The sequence below is a fragment of the Podarcis cretensis genome, assembly GCF_951804945.1.
Source record: "Podarcis cretensis genome assembly, chromosome: 6".
Lineage (NCBI taxonomy): Eukaryota > Metazoa > Chordata > Lepidosauria > Squamata > Lacertidae > Podarcis > Podarcis cretensis.
This window is the reverse complement of record NC_137175.1, coordinates 64,364,320-64,382,328: the sequence shown is the minus strand read 5'-3', so window position 1 is coordinate 64,382,328 and position 18,009 is coordinate 64,364,320. Positions and strand designations below refer to the sequence as shown.

Sequence of the window (18,009 nt, the reverse complement as noted above, 5' to 3'; positions counted from 1 at the left end):
ACTGGCATGCTATATGCTGCATTTCTGAGTTTGGCATGAGTTCCTCTCTTTTACATATAAGTACAGTATATATTTGTATGCACTTGACACTCATGGTGGTGAGGGTGGCAGTGAAGGAAGCATTCAGATGACAATGGCTAGGATTTTAAATCCAGATTTCTTGAAACCACTCTGCTAGTACAGTACCTGCAGGAGTTTCACAATGCCTTTCAAACGTGAGCAGTTTGTCAACATAAGCATCATCTTCTGAAACCCATGAGCAAAAGAAATGTAAAAGAAAAACAATGAAAACACAAATTCCAAATGAAAATCAAGTAGCTGTTTATCAACCAAACCACAAACATTACAATGAAAAAAAGATCATAGACATAGAAATGGTGGACACATCTCTTTTTATTATCAAAATCATATGCAACAACCACCACAAGAACCCAAAAACAAATACAAAAAAAGACAAACAGTAAATGAAATAATTTTGTGTCATATTTCCTCAGACAAACTCTCCATATATAGGATAACCTTTAGAGACTGGAAGAGCTACACACAGGGAAGCCACAAAGGCTGAGAAATTGTGCTTCTTACGAGCTACTTAGGCCATAATCGTAGGGACACTTACTGGGAGTAAGTCATATTGAACTCAATAAGGCTTACTTCTAAGTAGATGTGTATCTTGTGTACCTTACTCTTCATGTAGAATTTTATAATGAGTGTCCAAACCCTTCCATGTCTTAAATCAGGAGTAGTCAGTTTAGGAGTGCTGAAGAAACTCTAACTGCTGAAGAGTGACTGTAGCCCAGGGATGGAGGACCTGTGTTCTCTGGATGTTGCTGGACTACAACTTCCACCATTTCTGACTGTTGACCATGCTGGCTAGGGCTGATGGGAGCTGGAGGCCAGCAACATCTGGAGGGCATCATGTTGACTACTCTTGTCTTAGATCCACAGAATTTAAATGGGGCTACTGCAACAAGGAAAAGTTCCCCACACTCAAAGCATACCTGGCAAAGGGTCATTTACTCTTGCTAAAATCCTCTAAAAAAACCAATTGTGTTCCACTATCCAACCATTCCTACAATCAAGTGGTATTTCCCAATGCTGAACTCAAACGGAGTTTGCTATAACTGGGACCCATTGCTTCTTGCTAATGGCCTCCCATATTTGTTTTACTCTGCTAACCTGTTCAAGCCTAATAGTATCACTGTAACCCATAATCATTGTTCTCTGAAACAGGGAAAAATACAAAGGCCAGATCTTTAGAACAATTTTTTGAATCCCATGGTTTAGTATACAAACCAAGGGACTCAAACTAGCCCTGGCTCAATAGGTCTGAAATTGCATAAGAACTTGAGCTCTGTGTGCCCCACAGGAATTGCTATTCCCTCTCCATCGTAAAGGCCTGCCATGCTTTTGCCTTGAGCTGGAAGCTTTTTACATGCCAGGCCATTCAGCATATTAAGCATAATTTACTGCATTATTTGTCATGGGCCACAAGAGCAGATTGGCACAATCCAGTCTCATCCAACACATGATCTGACAATTGCCTATTTGGGACAGGTGGAGCTTTCTCTGTTGCCAATAAACATGAATTCCTATTTTCAAGGAGTAGATGAAAAAATTCTCATTATTTTGTTCCAGAAGCCAATAAATTCTGGAAGCTACCTATATATTCTCACAATATGGAAAACTAAAGGGAGATTTTTAAAATTAAGGTACCTGTGGGGAATACGGTCCTTCCCTCCGTCCCTACTCAGGGAGAGCATTGAGGAGAACACAGAATTTGAGCATTTAACAAAGATTTCCTTTTATTTTACTACAGTGAATACAATTCTCCCCACAGAGACACAGACACCCAACAATATCAAAGGACAAAACAAGTTGATCTAATATTAATGTAAAATTGTGTCTGTGTTTAACACATTCAAGAAAACACTCCAGAAATAGTTCGTCTTGTCTAAGAGTGTGACTATTTTCTTGGCTATCTCTAGAAGCGAATCCTAATTTCAGATTTCTAAAAAAAAGGGATGCATGAGCCAAGCAGCCCCTTTTTATAAGCTGCGAAAGTGAACAGGCTTGCACATAGCATTAAACCAAACAATGGCTTAGCATGAATGTGTGAGCTCCTAGAAAGGAGCTTGCAGCTGCTTTGCTGCTCCCTGGTCTTTTTTGCTAATGTGCCTCGCTGAGCTAAACCAACTTTAAGCTTAGCATGTCTTCTGCGCCTGGACTTAAGATCAGGCTGTCTCCAGACTAGCTATGAGCTGTAACCAAGGGTTAGTTGTGGTTAGTCTAGGGACCATAACCATGATGCCCAGGTTTGAACAATGTGCTAAGCTTTGGCTTAGATCAGGGTTATGTGGCAGCAAAAAGAACTCAGGAACAGCAAAGCAGCTGCAAGCTCCTCTCTGGGAACCCATGTACTCACACTAAGCCTTGATTTAGCTTTGCGTGGCAAGCAAATCAGGCCAGTCAGTGGGAAGTCTAACTATAGTGCTCATGTCAAGACCTTCATATTGCCAGCATAAAGAATGCTCAGGCTAGTCACTATGAACAAATACACAAGAACTAAAAATAGCTGGGATGTACAATACAAACCAGGAACTCCTTATTAGCAATTTCAGCTGTTTTCTCAATCGTTTTGTATTAAAGCTTCTCTTCACCCCAACAAGGGTGGTGAAATCTCCAAGGCCATCTGTAAAAAAGGCCACTTAGATAATTTTAATAAAATGCCTGATTACTCAATCAACTTAAATGTAACAACAATTTCTCTAAAAATCATATATGGCAAATGAATCATGTTCATGTCAAGACTATGAATCAAAGGCCTACTCGTGTTCTTGAATGGTTAGTCAAAAGCATGTGGCCTTCAAAGCTTGTAACGTTTTAAGTGTGCTGCCACCTAAAACTCGGACTATGTACTACCCTATCACAACTGCACATTCACATTGCTTCTAAAGTTTAGGTTAAATATAAGGCTTTGGGGGTAATCTATAGCACTTTTAAACAGTTGTGTTTGAAAGAGTGTCCTTGGCTATTGAGTAACTGGTTCCTTCCATCCACTGAAAAAAAACTTAAAGAATATCTGCTGGAGCTCATAAGCACAGGCTTTTAGAAAGATTATATAAAGCCTTTCTTTTCAGGCAACCCTTGTTTGATACTGATTTGATGGCTATTTTAATGGTTGTTTATATTTGAACTGTCATCAGATTTTTCCAATATTGTATTTACAAGTTGGATGTACTGGCAGCTTTAGAAAAGACATGTAACTTTACAATAGGCATAATATAAATATTATGTTTTAAAATAAATAAATGTTTTGACATTTTTTGTAGTTACCACATCTATGAATATCAATCTGAAGGCTATCTAGATTTGTGGAATCATGTTGAATAACAACAGAATAATCCTGACTCTAATTCACCTTGACTTTCACAATTGTTATCCTAAAATCAAACAGAAACCAGCAATGGTCTCTATGGATCATTGGTTATTTCTTTTAAAAGCAACAAAATTTATCTAGAGGAACTTTACTTTCATTAATGAAAATGTCCATAGTGACAGAGTCATCATGTTCATGCTTATATAGGGGGGAAATTATTATTTCAACAGAAAATTGTGTTTTCCTCCCCATCACCTGTTTTACCTGCACAAAACCTAGGCTAACGTTTCAACTTAAAAGTAGCCCTTTTCACAAATCAGTTGGGCTTGATTCCATTGGAACCTTATGTTCTGAAACACAGTTACTGATAAGAACACACAACAGTGTGTCATAAAAACTACTGATCGACATCAGTTTCAGACAATTTACACCAGCCCATGGAACATAATACATCACATACAAGGAGTTGAGCCACTGATGACACAGCCTCTTAGTTGATAATACGATATTGTTAGTTAGGTATTTGAAATGCTATTCAATACTTTGACTGATGTGCATTTATATCACCCTGGTCATTGCACTGACCAACAGCAAGCAGAAACAAAGGACATACCAGTAGGTACGAAAAGGGAAACATGAAGTCTGAAAATTGCATTAAGCACTCTCCCCCACACACTTCCATTTCACACACAATAGGCAGAAAGAAAACAAGAGTGAACGGTTTTTCAAAAAGACAAACTAAAGCTGAAAGCACTTCAAACCAGGTTCAGCATTTAACAAATTATCACTGGAGGCTTGAATATATGCCCCAGTTGACAGCATCTTCATTTTCTAATAAGCAAAACAAGTATCTATGAATTACTATGACTGAGTGAAGACTAAACACCACTAGTATGGGAAGTCAGTAGTATGCTATTACTCAAATGAAGACAAAACATATCCATTTCAGCTCATTCAGATTTTTGATTTTTTCCCCTTTCTTGGAATATCCAATTTGTTGCCATTCTGAGTTCATTCAGAATAGTCAGAAAGACAATTTGAACAGCAGCTCAAGTGCCCGTTCTCGTCTACACAGATTAGAAAATGCTTGATAAAAAAATTGAGGTTAAGAGGCACACAGCAGGAACACTACAGAAAGAAAGTTTAGACTAATAGCAGAACGGGTCCAAAGGGATGTAAAAGAAGGGAAAACCAATAAAAGAAAACAACCTGGCATACAATGAGAACTGAAGGTGACAGAGATGGTCTGTAGAAGAGCAGAAGCGTTGATGAAAAGAGACGCAGGTCAGAAAGGAAAACCAGGAGTCTGCAGCACAAAAGAACTATAGCAGAGAGAAGAAGGTGGTTTTAAGGTGTAAAGAAGATGAAGAGTATTGTAAATGAAATAAAGAATGACAAAGAGAATTCAAATATATGTTTGTCTGAGAAGGAAGTGGAGCAGGGAGCAGAAAGGAAGACCAGAGAATGAAGCAAAAAATGAAAAGCATCACCATCCAGGCATTGCCAGCCACAGAACATTTATCACTTTTGACAAGTGTAATCTAACCTCAGCTTAAGAAGAAAAAAACATGTTTTCAGTACAACTTTCCATATTTTCAAATTTCTATGAAACTGGATTTGAAAAAGTTTAGAACTTTTTGAAATTTTTCATGTGTACCGTTTCTGCAATCCAAGAAGCAAATACAATTGGTTTGTAACATTACTTTTTAATAATATCTGGTTCTAGAGTATACTTTCTGCTCCTGCTATCCTTTCCTATTTCTCCTTACTAAGATAAACTTTGTGTTAAACTTTATTCATTTTTATTGCATTTATCTAGTTTTGCTACAGCTAACTAATCTAACAATGATTTATATTATTGCCAAATTGCGAGACAGTACTGTAAAACATTTTGTATCTATAGTGGTCAGAATTCAAAGGGAAACATGACTGTTCCACATCTCCACTGGCTTCTAAGAGACTTCCAGGAAATGCTGCATTGAATCCTAAACTACTGTTTAGAGTTTCCCTCCTCCAATTCAAAAAGCAGTTTGGTTTGTAGGCAGAATAACTTTTCAGCATAGAAAACCTGCCAGCAGATGAGCTCTATTCTTTCCACTTTCCTGATCTCCCCTTGGAAAGTCTCCTATACCCAATGAAAACTGCTTCGTGATCTTAGCGGAATTTAGGAAATTATTGGGGGAAGGCACAGTTTAGGGAATAAAGGGAGCCTATGCATCCCTTCAGGTCCCTGCTATTTTATACACAAATATACATTGCAGTTGCAGCAGTCTACAGTTAATCAAGAGTGCAATTCTCATTTACATTAAAAAGTGCTTTAACATAACATGACCATGACAACGAAAACAAAGGAAAATATAAACCAAATAAAGGGTTTCAGAAATTAAAATATTCAAGCCATTCCACTCATGGAAACTATTCTTCAAACAAAGAAAAGCTTTTCGTTACCAATTGTTGGAGTAGTAGCTGCACTCAAGGAATTGGTGGACGATATGGAAGAGGTGCTTTCAGCACGTGCTAAAGGTGCTATCGGAGGAGGGCTGGAAGAGTGAACCGGAGGGCTAAAAGGTCTGGACTGTAGACAAACACAAACAAGATTAAAGATACACACAGTGCATTTCTGAACATGAACTCAAGCAAGAATACTCACAACTGCACAACTGCTATCTTCTAAGGCCCCTGGAACACCCAGAATTAATCCATTCACACTGAGTGGATTTACAGATCCATTGATTTCTCAGCTGCTATTTATTTTTTACTAGCCGAATTGTGTAGCCAAAAGTTTTACTGAGTTCTCTAATGCACATGATCTATATTTGTAGTGCAGATGAGAAACATGCTTCAGAATGTAACGTTTGGGGAATGCATCTGAAACTGCAAAAACTATGGTGCACAAGAAACAGTTCACAGGTGCAAAATTAAACAATGGTCCACAATAAAATCACTGGGTTGTTTCACTAATGGAATCCACAATGATGGATTATTCATACAGAGTTGTTCCAAACACTACACTCTTTCTTATATAGCAAGGATGGCTACATAGGAACAGATATGAAAAGAGCCTGTGGATGGTCATGGATGGTAATGGTAAATGAGTTTCTTTCACTTTGTGAATGTGTACTTGGAATTCATAGTTGGCTGTGACTTCCCAAGATTGTGTTTATACATAGTGGAAAGTATATGCACATCTGTCACATGACAGGAACAAATATGTACACTTTTTCTGACAAAGAAGTGCTTTTCATGTCAGAATAGTAAAAATTGAAGCATCCCTTTGGTGTGCTTATGTATGTACAGGTCCAAGTGTTTCAGAAAATGTGAAAAGATACATGTCATCACTAGTGTCAGACAATTTCAATTTAACTGGGGCATGGCAGCTTTCTTGACCTTTCTTGACATTTTAGAGATGTTCTTGCTAAAGCAAATGCATATTCCTACACAGGTGTAATAATTCTGACTTGTTTGTGGCATGACCAACAAAACCAACAGAACTAGCCTGCAATTTCAAATGTGGACTTTCCATAATAATCTGCCTATTTACCGTCATCAACAGAGATTATTCCATTCTCTTGGTTTCAAATAATGGAGGAAATCAGACACTAGTTAGGGACATGGCAGAAGTCATTTGTTTATTAAGAATTTTTTGTTCATCTCTATTTGTCTGTACCACGGTGAGCTGAAGTTATGTGGTCTCAATTTAATTAGTAATTTTGAAGAAGCTAAACCTACCACATCAACTCCAGGCTTCCCTGGAGGCAATTTTGGACGAGATGGGGGTCTAGGTGGAGGAGGCGGGGGAGTAGGGCTGCTGCAGGATGCCAACGGGGTTGCAGGTCGAGCAGGAGATGATGAACCTAAAATAAACACACACTATAAATATGGTGTTGAGCTGTCCTTACTGCAGTTCTTACCCACCTTTATCAAAAAACCCAACACATAGCAGACCATCAAGCAAACAGTTGCCCAAACAGCTTTTGACTTAGGCTGGCAGCTGTTGCATAACAAGACAATTCATATGTGTAGATGGGAATTGGATAAGATCAGAAAGTTGTGAAGTCACAATAAAACAGAAAAGCTTATTTTCCTGCTATTATGCCAATGGAAGTTTCACATGCTCTTGGCAATGACGATATTGTGACTACAGTTAACACACTGCTCCTACATAAACTTCTTTAACTTACATGAGGAAGCAGCACTTGGTGAAGTGAACCCACTTTAGATGAAAAAGTGATGTCTAAAATACCAAAAGATTGAAGTTTTTTTGGGGTATTCCTGAAACTTACCCATTCCTTATTATGCTCTTGCAATAAAAGCATAATGTGTTCTTGTTATGCAAACGTAAGTGGTGCTGCAACAGAACGCAATGATGTAACAATGGAATACCCATTTATTCTTAGGGAACAATGGTGTACAAAGAGACAAGCCTTGCACAATTATTTTCATGTGATTGTAACTGTAAGATGCTAGCAAATAAAAGAATAGCTAAGAACACTAGAATAGTAAAAAGACTGATGTTACGACGACTTGGAATAAAATGCAGATATTTAAGAAATTGAAAAATAATCTCTCTTCCAAAGTGTATAATGGTTTTTTCATATCATCATTGATGACTACTGAACAAAAAAGGAGGTTAAACTACAAAAGGGAAGGTTATTTAAATGGCAGTTTAATAGTTATTGATACGTATCAAAACACAGTTCAGCAATTCCATAGCAACTTATATAATTTACTATGCCAAAATAGGATAAATGTTTTCTAAACTTAAGAGTAGGAGATAACAATAGAAAACGACTGAATAAGAGCCCAGGTTACCTTCAGTGGCATCTAAGCTACAACAGCGCTGCTCCTTTGCACCTGCTTGGAAACATCAAAAGTCTGCTGTCACAGGAGGAATTCCTGCTGTGTCTTCTTCCCATTCTAGCATTATTCTTCCTGGAAGTTGGAATAATAGTAGCATGGGAAGGACTCACAGCACGGGCTCCTTGTACATACTGTGCACATATGACAGATGTTACTGAGTGACACAGGAAGGAGCTATGCTGCAGTGGCTCTCATGCTGCTAAAGGTAGCAAACCCCCTCCCCATTAACACCCCTTCTTTATTGGGCCATTCTGGTGTGTGACATTTTGTACAAGGTTAAAATGGCAGGTATTTGTGAACTGTAAAAGGCAAAGCCATATTCCAAATAGAAAAAGGAAGGGGAATATATTCCACATTCAACAGACCTACCAATTCCTAAGTCAGTCAGTCCTTTAAAAGTGAAACAAGATATTTAACATCCAAGTTGTGTATGGGTTGGTTTTATCATATCAGCATTACAGTGTTGATCGTAAGCACTGACTGCATTACATGCTTCATGCAGTCAATGGAAGACGCACACAAAACACACAGCTATCAGAAGATGATTGATGGAGCTTTAAAAATATAAGGCTAGATGATTATGTAATGATGCTGCATTTGCTAAGCATGCCCTAAACGCTTCCTTGCTTAAGGGAAATTCTTGGAAAAGCCTTGGCGATTTAAAATATTTTGTATTTACTGGTGCATGTAAAACTCCAGTGCCAAGTACCAAGTTCTGTGCACTCAAACCACTATTTCCCCTCCTCATTAAAACAACATAAAACCCCAATTATGCTAAACATGCACTACACAAATATTAATCCCAGATTACTGAAAAACAAATTATGGCAGCATGTGTGATCCAGTGTCATAGAGCTACCAGATTTGTGTCCTATGAAACTTCAGTGAAACAGATGGAAGTTTTGTAAGAACCCATCTGTCACCTCGGTGATCAACTAAAAGAGGACCTCTTACTACAGGAACAACATTAGAGTTTTACATCTAGATGTTAAAAAATGAAACCTTTACAACACCTTGTAACAAAATCAGCAGATATCTTTTATATATATATATATATATATATATATATATATATATATATATATATATATATATATATATTTGCAGATAGAAATCACTATAGTTAAAACAAATATGGTTTCATTATATTGCTGCAATTGCAGCTACGCTAAAAGTAATCTTCTTCCATTTCAGCATCAGACCTAGGTAGGTTTCAATGTTTTCTACATCCATGGCATTTCATAGCAAGAATAAATTCAATTAAAATTCATTTAGTTTGCTAATCTTGAATCTGTTAGCCATGGAAAAGACTCTGTTTTGAAACTAAAGTCCAATCAAGTTGTAGTTTTGGTGATAATTAAAACCTTTCTTATAAGTTATTAAGCGAATCTGATCAGCTTCCTGTTGAAGCTCTGCTAAAGAGTTGAGAAAACAAGTTGCATAAATCTTCATACTTGCCCAGTATGGGGACTCATTATTCTTAGCAGGCCTTGCATCTGCCTAAAATATGCAGAATATTAAAGACAGCTGTCCACACTTGGAAATAATCTTCCATATACAGACCAGCTCTAGTGAGAGCGCACACAGAGAAAGCTCTCCCACTTTCAGCAACTTGTTTGAGTACCTATCTTAAGAAGCATGCACCAACTGAAACTCCTCCAAACCAGAACTACATCATGTAGGTTTTGAAGTTAGGTAGGGATTGAGCCCTGGGAAAGAAATGGTGCATGTATGCAAGCATGCCTAGATCATTCTAGGTATCCTTTTCTCCTTAAGTGGATTTATGAAAAAGTTCTCTGCCTAAGGGCTACCAAATGACCTCTCTTGCCCCCAGTAGCTCTCAGAGAGCTGCATGCACAATAGACAATGCAAAGACTCTCTTTCACACTTGCATATCTTGTGTAGGAACCCAAGGTTGTCATGAAACAATTACTGTTGCTTTTTCTGCTAATTCATCACCCACACTCACATTTAAAGCTGAGTTACTTATTATGCAAGTCTATTCATATCTCCCCAGAAGTAAATCATCTCAAGTACAATGGCATTTACTTTCAGGTAAGTTTGTATAGGACTGCAGCCCTAAGGTGTGTGGGAGGATGTGCAGCATGTTTGCTAGATAGTCACAGACAGGGGATTCCATGATGTCATATCCTCTACACTTTTGTGGTAGGAAGGGGAAAAATAGAACCCTTAACCTCTACTTCTTCCTGTCACTATGAAATCTTTTTTCCTACCTGCAATGGGGGAAGACATAACACCCATAACAAACTATAGTTCCCAGGATTCTTTGGAGGAATCCATGTGCCTTGAATCTGCATTAATTGTACTGTGTGGGTACGACCTTTACAAAACATTGATGGAAAATTGCAGATTAACTTTATGGTTTTTAATCTGTAGTGAAGAACAGGAGAAGAGCCTGGTGGATCAGGCCTAAGGCCCATCTAGTCCAATCCTAAACCCAGGACCTGAGCGCATCAGCACTCTTCTGATTTGTGTTCCTAAACAACTAGTTTTCAGATGCATCCTGCCTCCAACAGTGGAGGCCGAATATAGATATCATGGCCAGTAGCTGTAGATAGCTCCATGAATTTGAAGAATAAATGTTTGCTAGGCAAGCAAGAGATCCTTCCTAGTTATGATACAGTATTTCCATCATATTGTTCATAGATTGTACCCAGCTCTAAATTGGAAGGGTAAGAAGAAAGCCTATTAAAAGCTTCACTGGTTTTCTGAGGAAGGTCAAGAAGATTCTGAAGTTCCTTAGCAAAAGGAGTATCTTTGATCATCACTTCCTTATGGAGAAAAACAAGGAGCTGCCCATTCCTTGAGGGGCAGAAGCTAAGCATGGTTGTACAACGGGAGAAGACAAGAGTTTTAACTAGTTGCTTTGTAGCTTAGGAAGTTTTATAAATTCACCTTAAACTCTTAAGGTAATAGCTTTTCCAACTATGTCTGGTATTAAAGACATAACGCTCTCCTGTAAACACCAGACATTCAGCAATGGCAGGGAAAGAACACACAGTATCAAGGGTTCAAGGTTAAATTGGACCACGAGAGCACAGAATAAAAAGAAAATAAAGAAGCCACGGGGCACAGTACAATCAAACAATGACTGATGCTTAAAAGCCAACCAACTAAGAGTAGCTAAAAAGGTTTTGTGTTCACACGGCAGCATTCATGGCCACATTGAAGCACACTCAAAGCTGTTTAGACATACCACTGGTGCTTCCTGTGCCACCGCCAGAGCTGGGTCCGGGTGATGACACCACTGTTCTGTAGGTAGGCGGTGGAGGGGGAGGTGGCGTTGCTCTCTGTCCCACCCCAAAATCTTTAGGAGATGCTGCTGGTGCTAAGTTATCATCTTTAACGTGGGTCTGCTCAGAAACTTTCTTCTGAACCTCTTCTAAATTGAGTGGAGAAGGAACACTGCGAGAGGTTTCAGCCTCTGGAGGCTCATCTGGGGTTTCTGATGCCACAGGTGGGGACACCACCTTCTCCCGTGAAGTCACCTCTGGAGTTACGTTTTCCGGGGACTGATCAGAAAAACTGATCCACTTATCCTCCGCGTCAGCAGCAACAGACTTGGGGGATAATACTGGGCCAAAAATGGTATCCAAGTCATTGATTGATGGTAGTTTGTCACTTTTGACCTCTGTTGCTGTCTGGTCATTTCCTGTGGTCAAAGTAGTTGATTTTAAACTTTAACATCAACTTGTACAGATGCTAAGTTGTACTAATGTTCTACGTAAGTATGGGGCTTTTAAAATCAGCTACATTCTAGCACAGACATTTTCATAACGCATTTTAAGGTGCTACTAGGAACATAATTCATGTGCACAAATATCTACATAATAGGTGTGATATATAAATACACAAACACACACACACAAATATTCAAGTGCGTTCTATGTTGACCTGCATGTAAATATGCTGTCTACTACGTATCTCGTTCATACCAATATACCCAAATGGAGCTATTGCTATCTAGGAAAACTGCTTGCTAGGGAAAAGCCAACAGAGTGCCTTTATTAGTAACAAAATGGTAAAGTACATAATTTGAAATTCAAGCATGATGACGTGCATGTAGATAAGTATATTTGTGCTGTGCAGTATACACTGTGGGATTATTTTAGCATGACCAATGAGAATATAGATGATCAAAGGGCTCTATTCTTCAGTTGAACAATCATTATTATCTGTAATTTCTGGGCAAATGGAGCGCCTTCTTAATGGAAAGAAAACCGATTTGGCATTTTTTCCTCTCCTCCATGGCTGGAAGGCAATTTGTAGACCAAATAATAATAATAATAAAAAAAGCTATATGAAGGATATATAAAGAGTGTATTATAAGCTCTGTTGCATTTTGGAGCATCTGAAAATTACCACTCTTGTTCTAAAAGAACTAGGTATGATCTCGAAACTTCCACTTCTCTTCTATGCTTAAAGTACGCATTCTGTCCTGTGATTAGGTGCTCACTGGATCCTATTAAAAAAAAGTTGAACTAAAGGCCCACTGAAGCCAGCAGGCATTTCAGAATGATTTTCTTCAGTTTTGCCATTCTAACCCCATACTATGCACACATAATGAGAATGCTTGTGTAAACATAGAGATGCATTTTCCCCATAGAATATCTAGAATACAGTATCCATTCTTTCCATTGTCCTAGAACCACTGAATGAGCAGGTTGTCATGTCTATGCATATGACTTTCCAGTCATTTCTTTGGTCCACAAATGCTGCATGATGCTTTGATTCTGCAAAACTGTATGTTGAACCTTTATCTGTAAATTCAATGTAAAAGGAGTATGGGAAAATTACATTTCATGTCATATTGTCATGTAGAAAACTATTTTACCAATTAATGTAAGGTTTGCTGGTAGGGAAAAAAATCCTATTTTCTTTTTGGCTCTGTTCGTGATTCACATAAAATCCACAGTAAATTAATCTGGGGAATAAATGATCACACATGGATGTGCATTTCATTTGCGTCATATTCACCCAGCATAGATACAGGGTTGGAAGTTGGGAATTGCAGAGGACACAATTTGTAATTCAAAAGTTATAGACAGTTGAAGAGAAATACCCTTAAAACATCAAGTCTGCAAGTATTGTTGTACAAGGTAACATTTATGTTGCATACTATGCTAATCTTTTTAGAAGCCATCTTTGTGTTTTCTCATTTAAGCAAAGCAATTCATGCTCAAATTTACAAGTCGGTTCATACAGCTAATGATGTTCACTTGCAACATGAATTATATGATGGTAAGCTCCTTATTTCTTGTCTCTGAGTACCACAATCACTTGGATCCTGAGGATCCTTTCAAGAGTTCACATTCAGAGATCAGGGTTTTCCACCTCTCACTTCCCTCTGCAGTCCCCTGTGTCCCAAAAATATAATCCTGGAGAATGGAGGAGGTATGAGAACCACGTGGGCTGCTGACGGAGGGGGAGGTGAGATAAACCATTCCTGCCCTTGCACGACTTGGATCCTAAGTTGTTTCTCTGTTTGTGCAAAGGTAGGAGTGGATTTATCTCACCTTGCACAAACAGAGAAACAACTTAGGACCTGTCATGAAGAAACATGGCTTTAAGAACATTCCTATATCATTTTAACTACATTAACTCATGGTTCTGTATGAAGACCATACTGCCAAGATATAATCTTTATTATTCTGAATTACATCTAGGCCTAAGTGTGCTAAGATTCATGACAGGCTCACTAAAGTTCCTCCGACTTTTCTTCTTACCCAAACCAGGTATAACACAAATTATTAGTTTGCTGACAGAGTTATTGCCAAATTGTTCATACAAAATGTTACTACCATAGCTATACTTTAGTGGGAAACGTGTTCAATATCTGAATACAATACAGACATCAGAAATCATTTTAAAATCTCAAGGGGTTTAGAAAAAAAAGATTATGCACTACTTAGGCTTGTACTTCTTTTTTTGCTGAATAAAGAAAATCTGCTATGCTATCTAAAGGCAGATGAAAATATTAAATGCCTGGATATCATATATGCATAAAATGCATCTAATTTGATGGTTATTATTAGGAAATGATTACAAGGTTTCATATTCTGTTCACATTACAATTTATAATTTGCACTGAATAGAAACACAGTTACTTTGCAGTAAAGCAGAGATCTTACACATCTAAAAGTCATTTATGCTAAACATACTTACCTACTCCAACTGTTAAAGGAGAACCAGTGCGGGGAGGTGTAGCTGGAATATTCTTAGGTGGAAGAGGTGGAGGTGCTGTGAGCCAAATGGAAGAATTTTAAGTTAAGAATGGACAACATTCGTCAAATAAATAAACAAACTCACAGTCGTATCTAGAGATTCAACCAAAGGATGGCTGAGATCCGAAGTCTGTTCCGCAAGTGGAAGCCACTTCTGCTTGGGCAAGTCCCCTAATTTTTGCCAATTCCCTCCTCTAGCTGCAGCCACCACATTTCATTCCATGCTGTCCCGGAGGGTCCCTGAACCCTCAGAAGCAGCCCTCTGGTCTGACTGCAATGGAAGGACAAAGACGTGTTGTGTGAGTGGAATTCTGTTTGCGTTTCTCTGTATCTGCTACAGTCACAGGGTTGGGAAGCACAACTGTGTTGGGGAGGTAAAGTCAAGTAAACTTCACACGACTGTGTGTAAAGGTGCTTGTGTACTTCCCCATCCCCAGCTTCTACCTATTGCTGCAGGTGGCTCTTGAGAGCAAAAAGGGTTTCTCATCCCCATAGAAGAAGATAGGTAAAAAAAATAAATCCCTCTTCTCTCCCCATCACCATTATGATATGGCAGCACATGCCGCAGAGTCTAAGCACCAAGAATCACCTGCCTTTTGTTGTGGTTGATATTTTATGAGATGACAACTTTTTTGTTTCCATTCTCCAGTGTGAACTATATGTTTTAATATAAATGTTGTGAAGTTTTATTCTGCTTTTCCACATCCACGAATCCAATTTTTGGTTCTTATTAGGAGCTTGTGTATTTATGGCATGCTGCACTGGTTGCTAGGTGACTTGTCTTTCGGATAGGAAGGAGTCAAGTTTAGCTTTGCAAATTGAGATCACAGAGGCTTTTCTCCTCAGGGACTCCGAATCGTCTCTTTGCCTTTTCTGAAAGCTGCGTTTCCAATGCATAATTCAACTAATATCTCTTTGCTTCCATGACAGTATAATGAGCAATAACCCTCAACATTGCCACTTCCATCTCACGTTTCAGTGTTTTGTAGAGAAAAACAAAATGAAAACCCCCCACCAATTTTTCAAATAGGAGATGCCTCAACTTACTTCCAGATGGAAAAGGTCGTGATGAATTCGGTGATTCTACACTTGGACTTGCTGGCTGCACAGAACCCCAGACCTCAGAGTGATCTATGGGAGCTGAAGTCACAGACATATAACATGATGCATACAAATCTAGAAGTAAAGTGAGAACTTAATTCCAAACTGAACTGTAGGAGCTACCTGATAGATTATGGCAGGAGGAAAATGAGAAGGGAATACAACAAGAATATGAATTTTGTTGGAAATAAATTGTTAATAACCATTTTTCAAAACCCACAAATGAATTTCAGTGCTGGGAAATGCATATACCACCAAATTCGTGAATACCATTCTGAGTGTCTTTCTGCCCCGGATGTGCACGCATGCATGCGCACGCACGCACGCACACACAGATTGATACACAGATCAATGGCCTCCTGGTGCCTCTAGCCAATGAGGAAGTTAACTGCTTTTCTGGTATCAAGATTTCTGCCAATAAAAGTAACATGGTTGGAGCTGTCATATGCAAAACACAAAAGCTTTACAGTGACACCTAAATTACCACAACCATTCCCCTAATTCAGTGCTGAGTTAGAATCAATATGACCATAGATTTTCATGCAGGTCTGTCCATTCAGAATAATGAGTGAGGAAAGGAAGTATTCAGCCACATTCTCACCTTGGATGGCTTGTAAAAGGTAAAAGTAAAGGTACCCCTGCCCGTACGGGCCAGTCGTGTCCGACTCTGGGGTTGCGTGCTCATCTCGTTTAAGAGGCCGGGAGCCGGCGCCATCCAAAGACACTTCCGGGTCACGAGGCCAGCGTGACGAAGCTGCTCTGGCGAGCCAGCACCAGAGCTGCACACGGAAACGCCGTTTACCTTCCCGCTAGAAAGCGGTACCTATTTATCTACTTGCACTTAGTTAGGGGTACTTTCGAACTGCTAGGTGGGCAGGAGCTGGGACCGAACGGCAGGAGCTCACCCCGCCGCGGGGATTTGAACCGCCGACCTTACGATCAGCAAGTCCTAGGCCCTGAGGTTTTGTTGTTGTTTTTTTTGAATAAACACACACAAATTTATTGATTGTTAACATAGTAAATAGATAATATAAGGATTTATACAATTTTAATTTTTTTTACCCACAGCGCCACCCGCGTCCAGTGGCTTGATCTCATGTTTTTTCTGGGTCACATATAATAGGAATCAGCAACCCAGCTTGCTCTTGACTAAGGCCAGGATTGGGAAAGGCTAGGAAGCACTGGTGGAAAGTGGATTGCAAGGGGTGTTAGCTGAACCCTACACTTGGGCTTGGGACAAGATACCCTTAGCACCAACTACCCCACAGGGCAGAAAAGCAAACAATGGACAAATATTAGTTGCTTCTTGTCTGGGAATTAACATCATGTGGTTGCCTAAAGGTAAAGGTAAAGGTACCCCTGCCCGTACGGGCCAGTCTTGACAGACTCTGGGGTTGTGCGCCCATCTCACTCAAGAGGCCAGGGGCCAGCGCTGTCCGGAGACACTTCCGGGTCACGTGGCCAGCGTGACAAAGCTGCATCTGGCGAGCCAGAGCCGCACACGGAAACGCCGTTTACCTTCCCGCTGGTAAGCGGTCCCTATTTATCTACTTGCACCCGGAGGTGCTTTCGAACTGCTAGGTTGGCAGGCGCTGGGACCGAGCAGCGGGAGCGCACCCCGCCGCAGGGATTCGAACCGCCGACCTTTCGATCAGCAAGTCCTAGGCGCTGAGGCTTTAACCCACAGCGCCACCTGCGCCCCTATCATGTGGTTGCCTAGAAATTGCTAAACACTTCTTTCTCCTTTTTAACTTGTGGCAGATTTCACCAAGTGCACACATACATACTCACAGACTCATTTGCGTTCACAAACAGTTTATATTTATGTGATTCACTGAGTTTGTAGCCCACACCTCTTCAGAGAACTCGGGCATATGAAATAAAGATGTAAAACAAATTAAACAAAACGTCATGTCAGACATAGAAAGGTACATTGATAAAGTTAACTGGCAACACCTACCTTCTAACTTCTCTTCTTCAAATGCAGACTCCAGAGGTGGACCAAATAATGGCGCTAGTACTGCAGGATCTTCCGGGGCTCTTTTGCTGCAGCACAACACAGATGCTGAATGATAATTACGCGCAAGGATCTTTTATTCAGCAGAGGTGACAGGCAGAGTTTTTGATTTTTTTTTGTTTTTTACAGTAGGGGTGGGGAACCATTTTCAGTTCAAGGCAGCGTTTCCTCAAAGGAAAGCAATTGAGGGCTGCATTGCAGCGGTGGGCAGGGCCAGAGGCAAAAAGTGGGTGGAGCAATTATGTGACTTATCTTTCTTCAGTAGGCTACATTCCATACAGAAGGATAAGGGTCTGCCTTTTCCTATAATGAGGTGTGCACAGGCTTGACAGATAGGACTTGGTAAGCCAGAACAAGAGCACGTACATCTTTTGGGTACAAGGATTCCACACCATCCATGACTTGAATGA

General features: G+C 39.6%; 1 protein-coding gene across 23 annotated transcripts in view; it reads right to left on the bottom strand.

The window, feature by feature from the left end:
* SGIP1 (SH3GL interacting endocytic adaptor 1) overlaps positions 1–18,009 on the bottom strand; it is a 150,352-nt gene that overhangs the window by 38,759 nt on the left and 93,584 nt on the right. For 13 of the 23 annotated variants that reach the window (XM_079981992.1, XM_079981994.1, XM_079981993.1 and 10 more), the window contains 7 exons: positions 17,543–17,628; positions 15,529–15,621; positions 14,423–14,497; positions 11,454–11,909; positions 7,106–7,230; positions 5,825–5,951; positions 187–246 (listed from right to left, as the gene is read on the bottom strand). In XM_079981992.1, coding sequence (XP_079838118.1) covers positions 187–246; positions 5,825–5,951; positions 7,106–7,230; positions 11,454–11,909; positions 14,423–14,497; positions 15,529–15,621; positions 17,543–17,628 — 1,022 coding nt within the window. The remainder of the gene's footprint in view (positions 1–186; positions 247–5,824; positions 5,952–7,105; positions 7,231–11,453; positions 11,910–14,422; positions 14,498–15,528; positions 15,622–17,542; positions 17,629–18,009) is intronic. The other 10 variants (XM_079982008.1, XM_079982011.1, XM_079982005.1 and 7 more) reach the window with 3 other exon arrangements.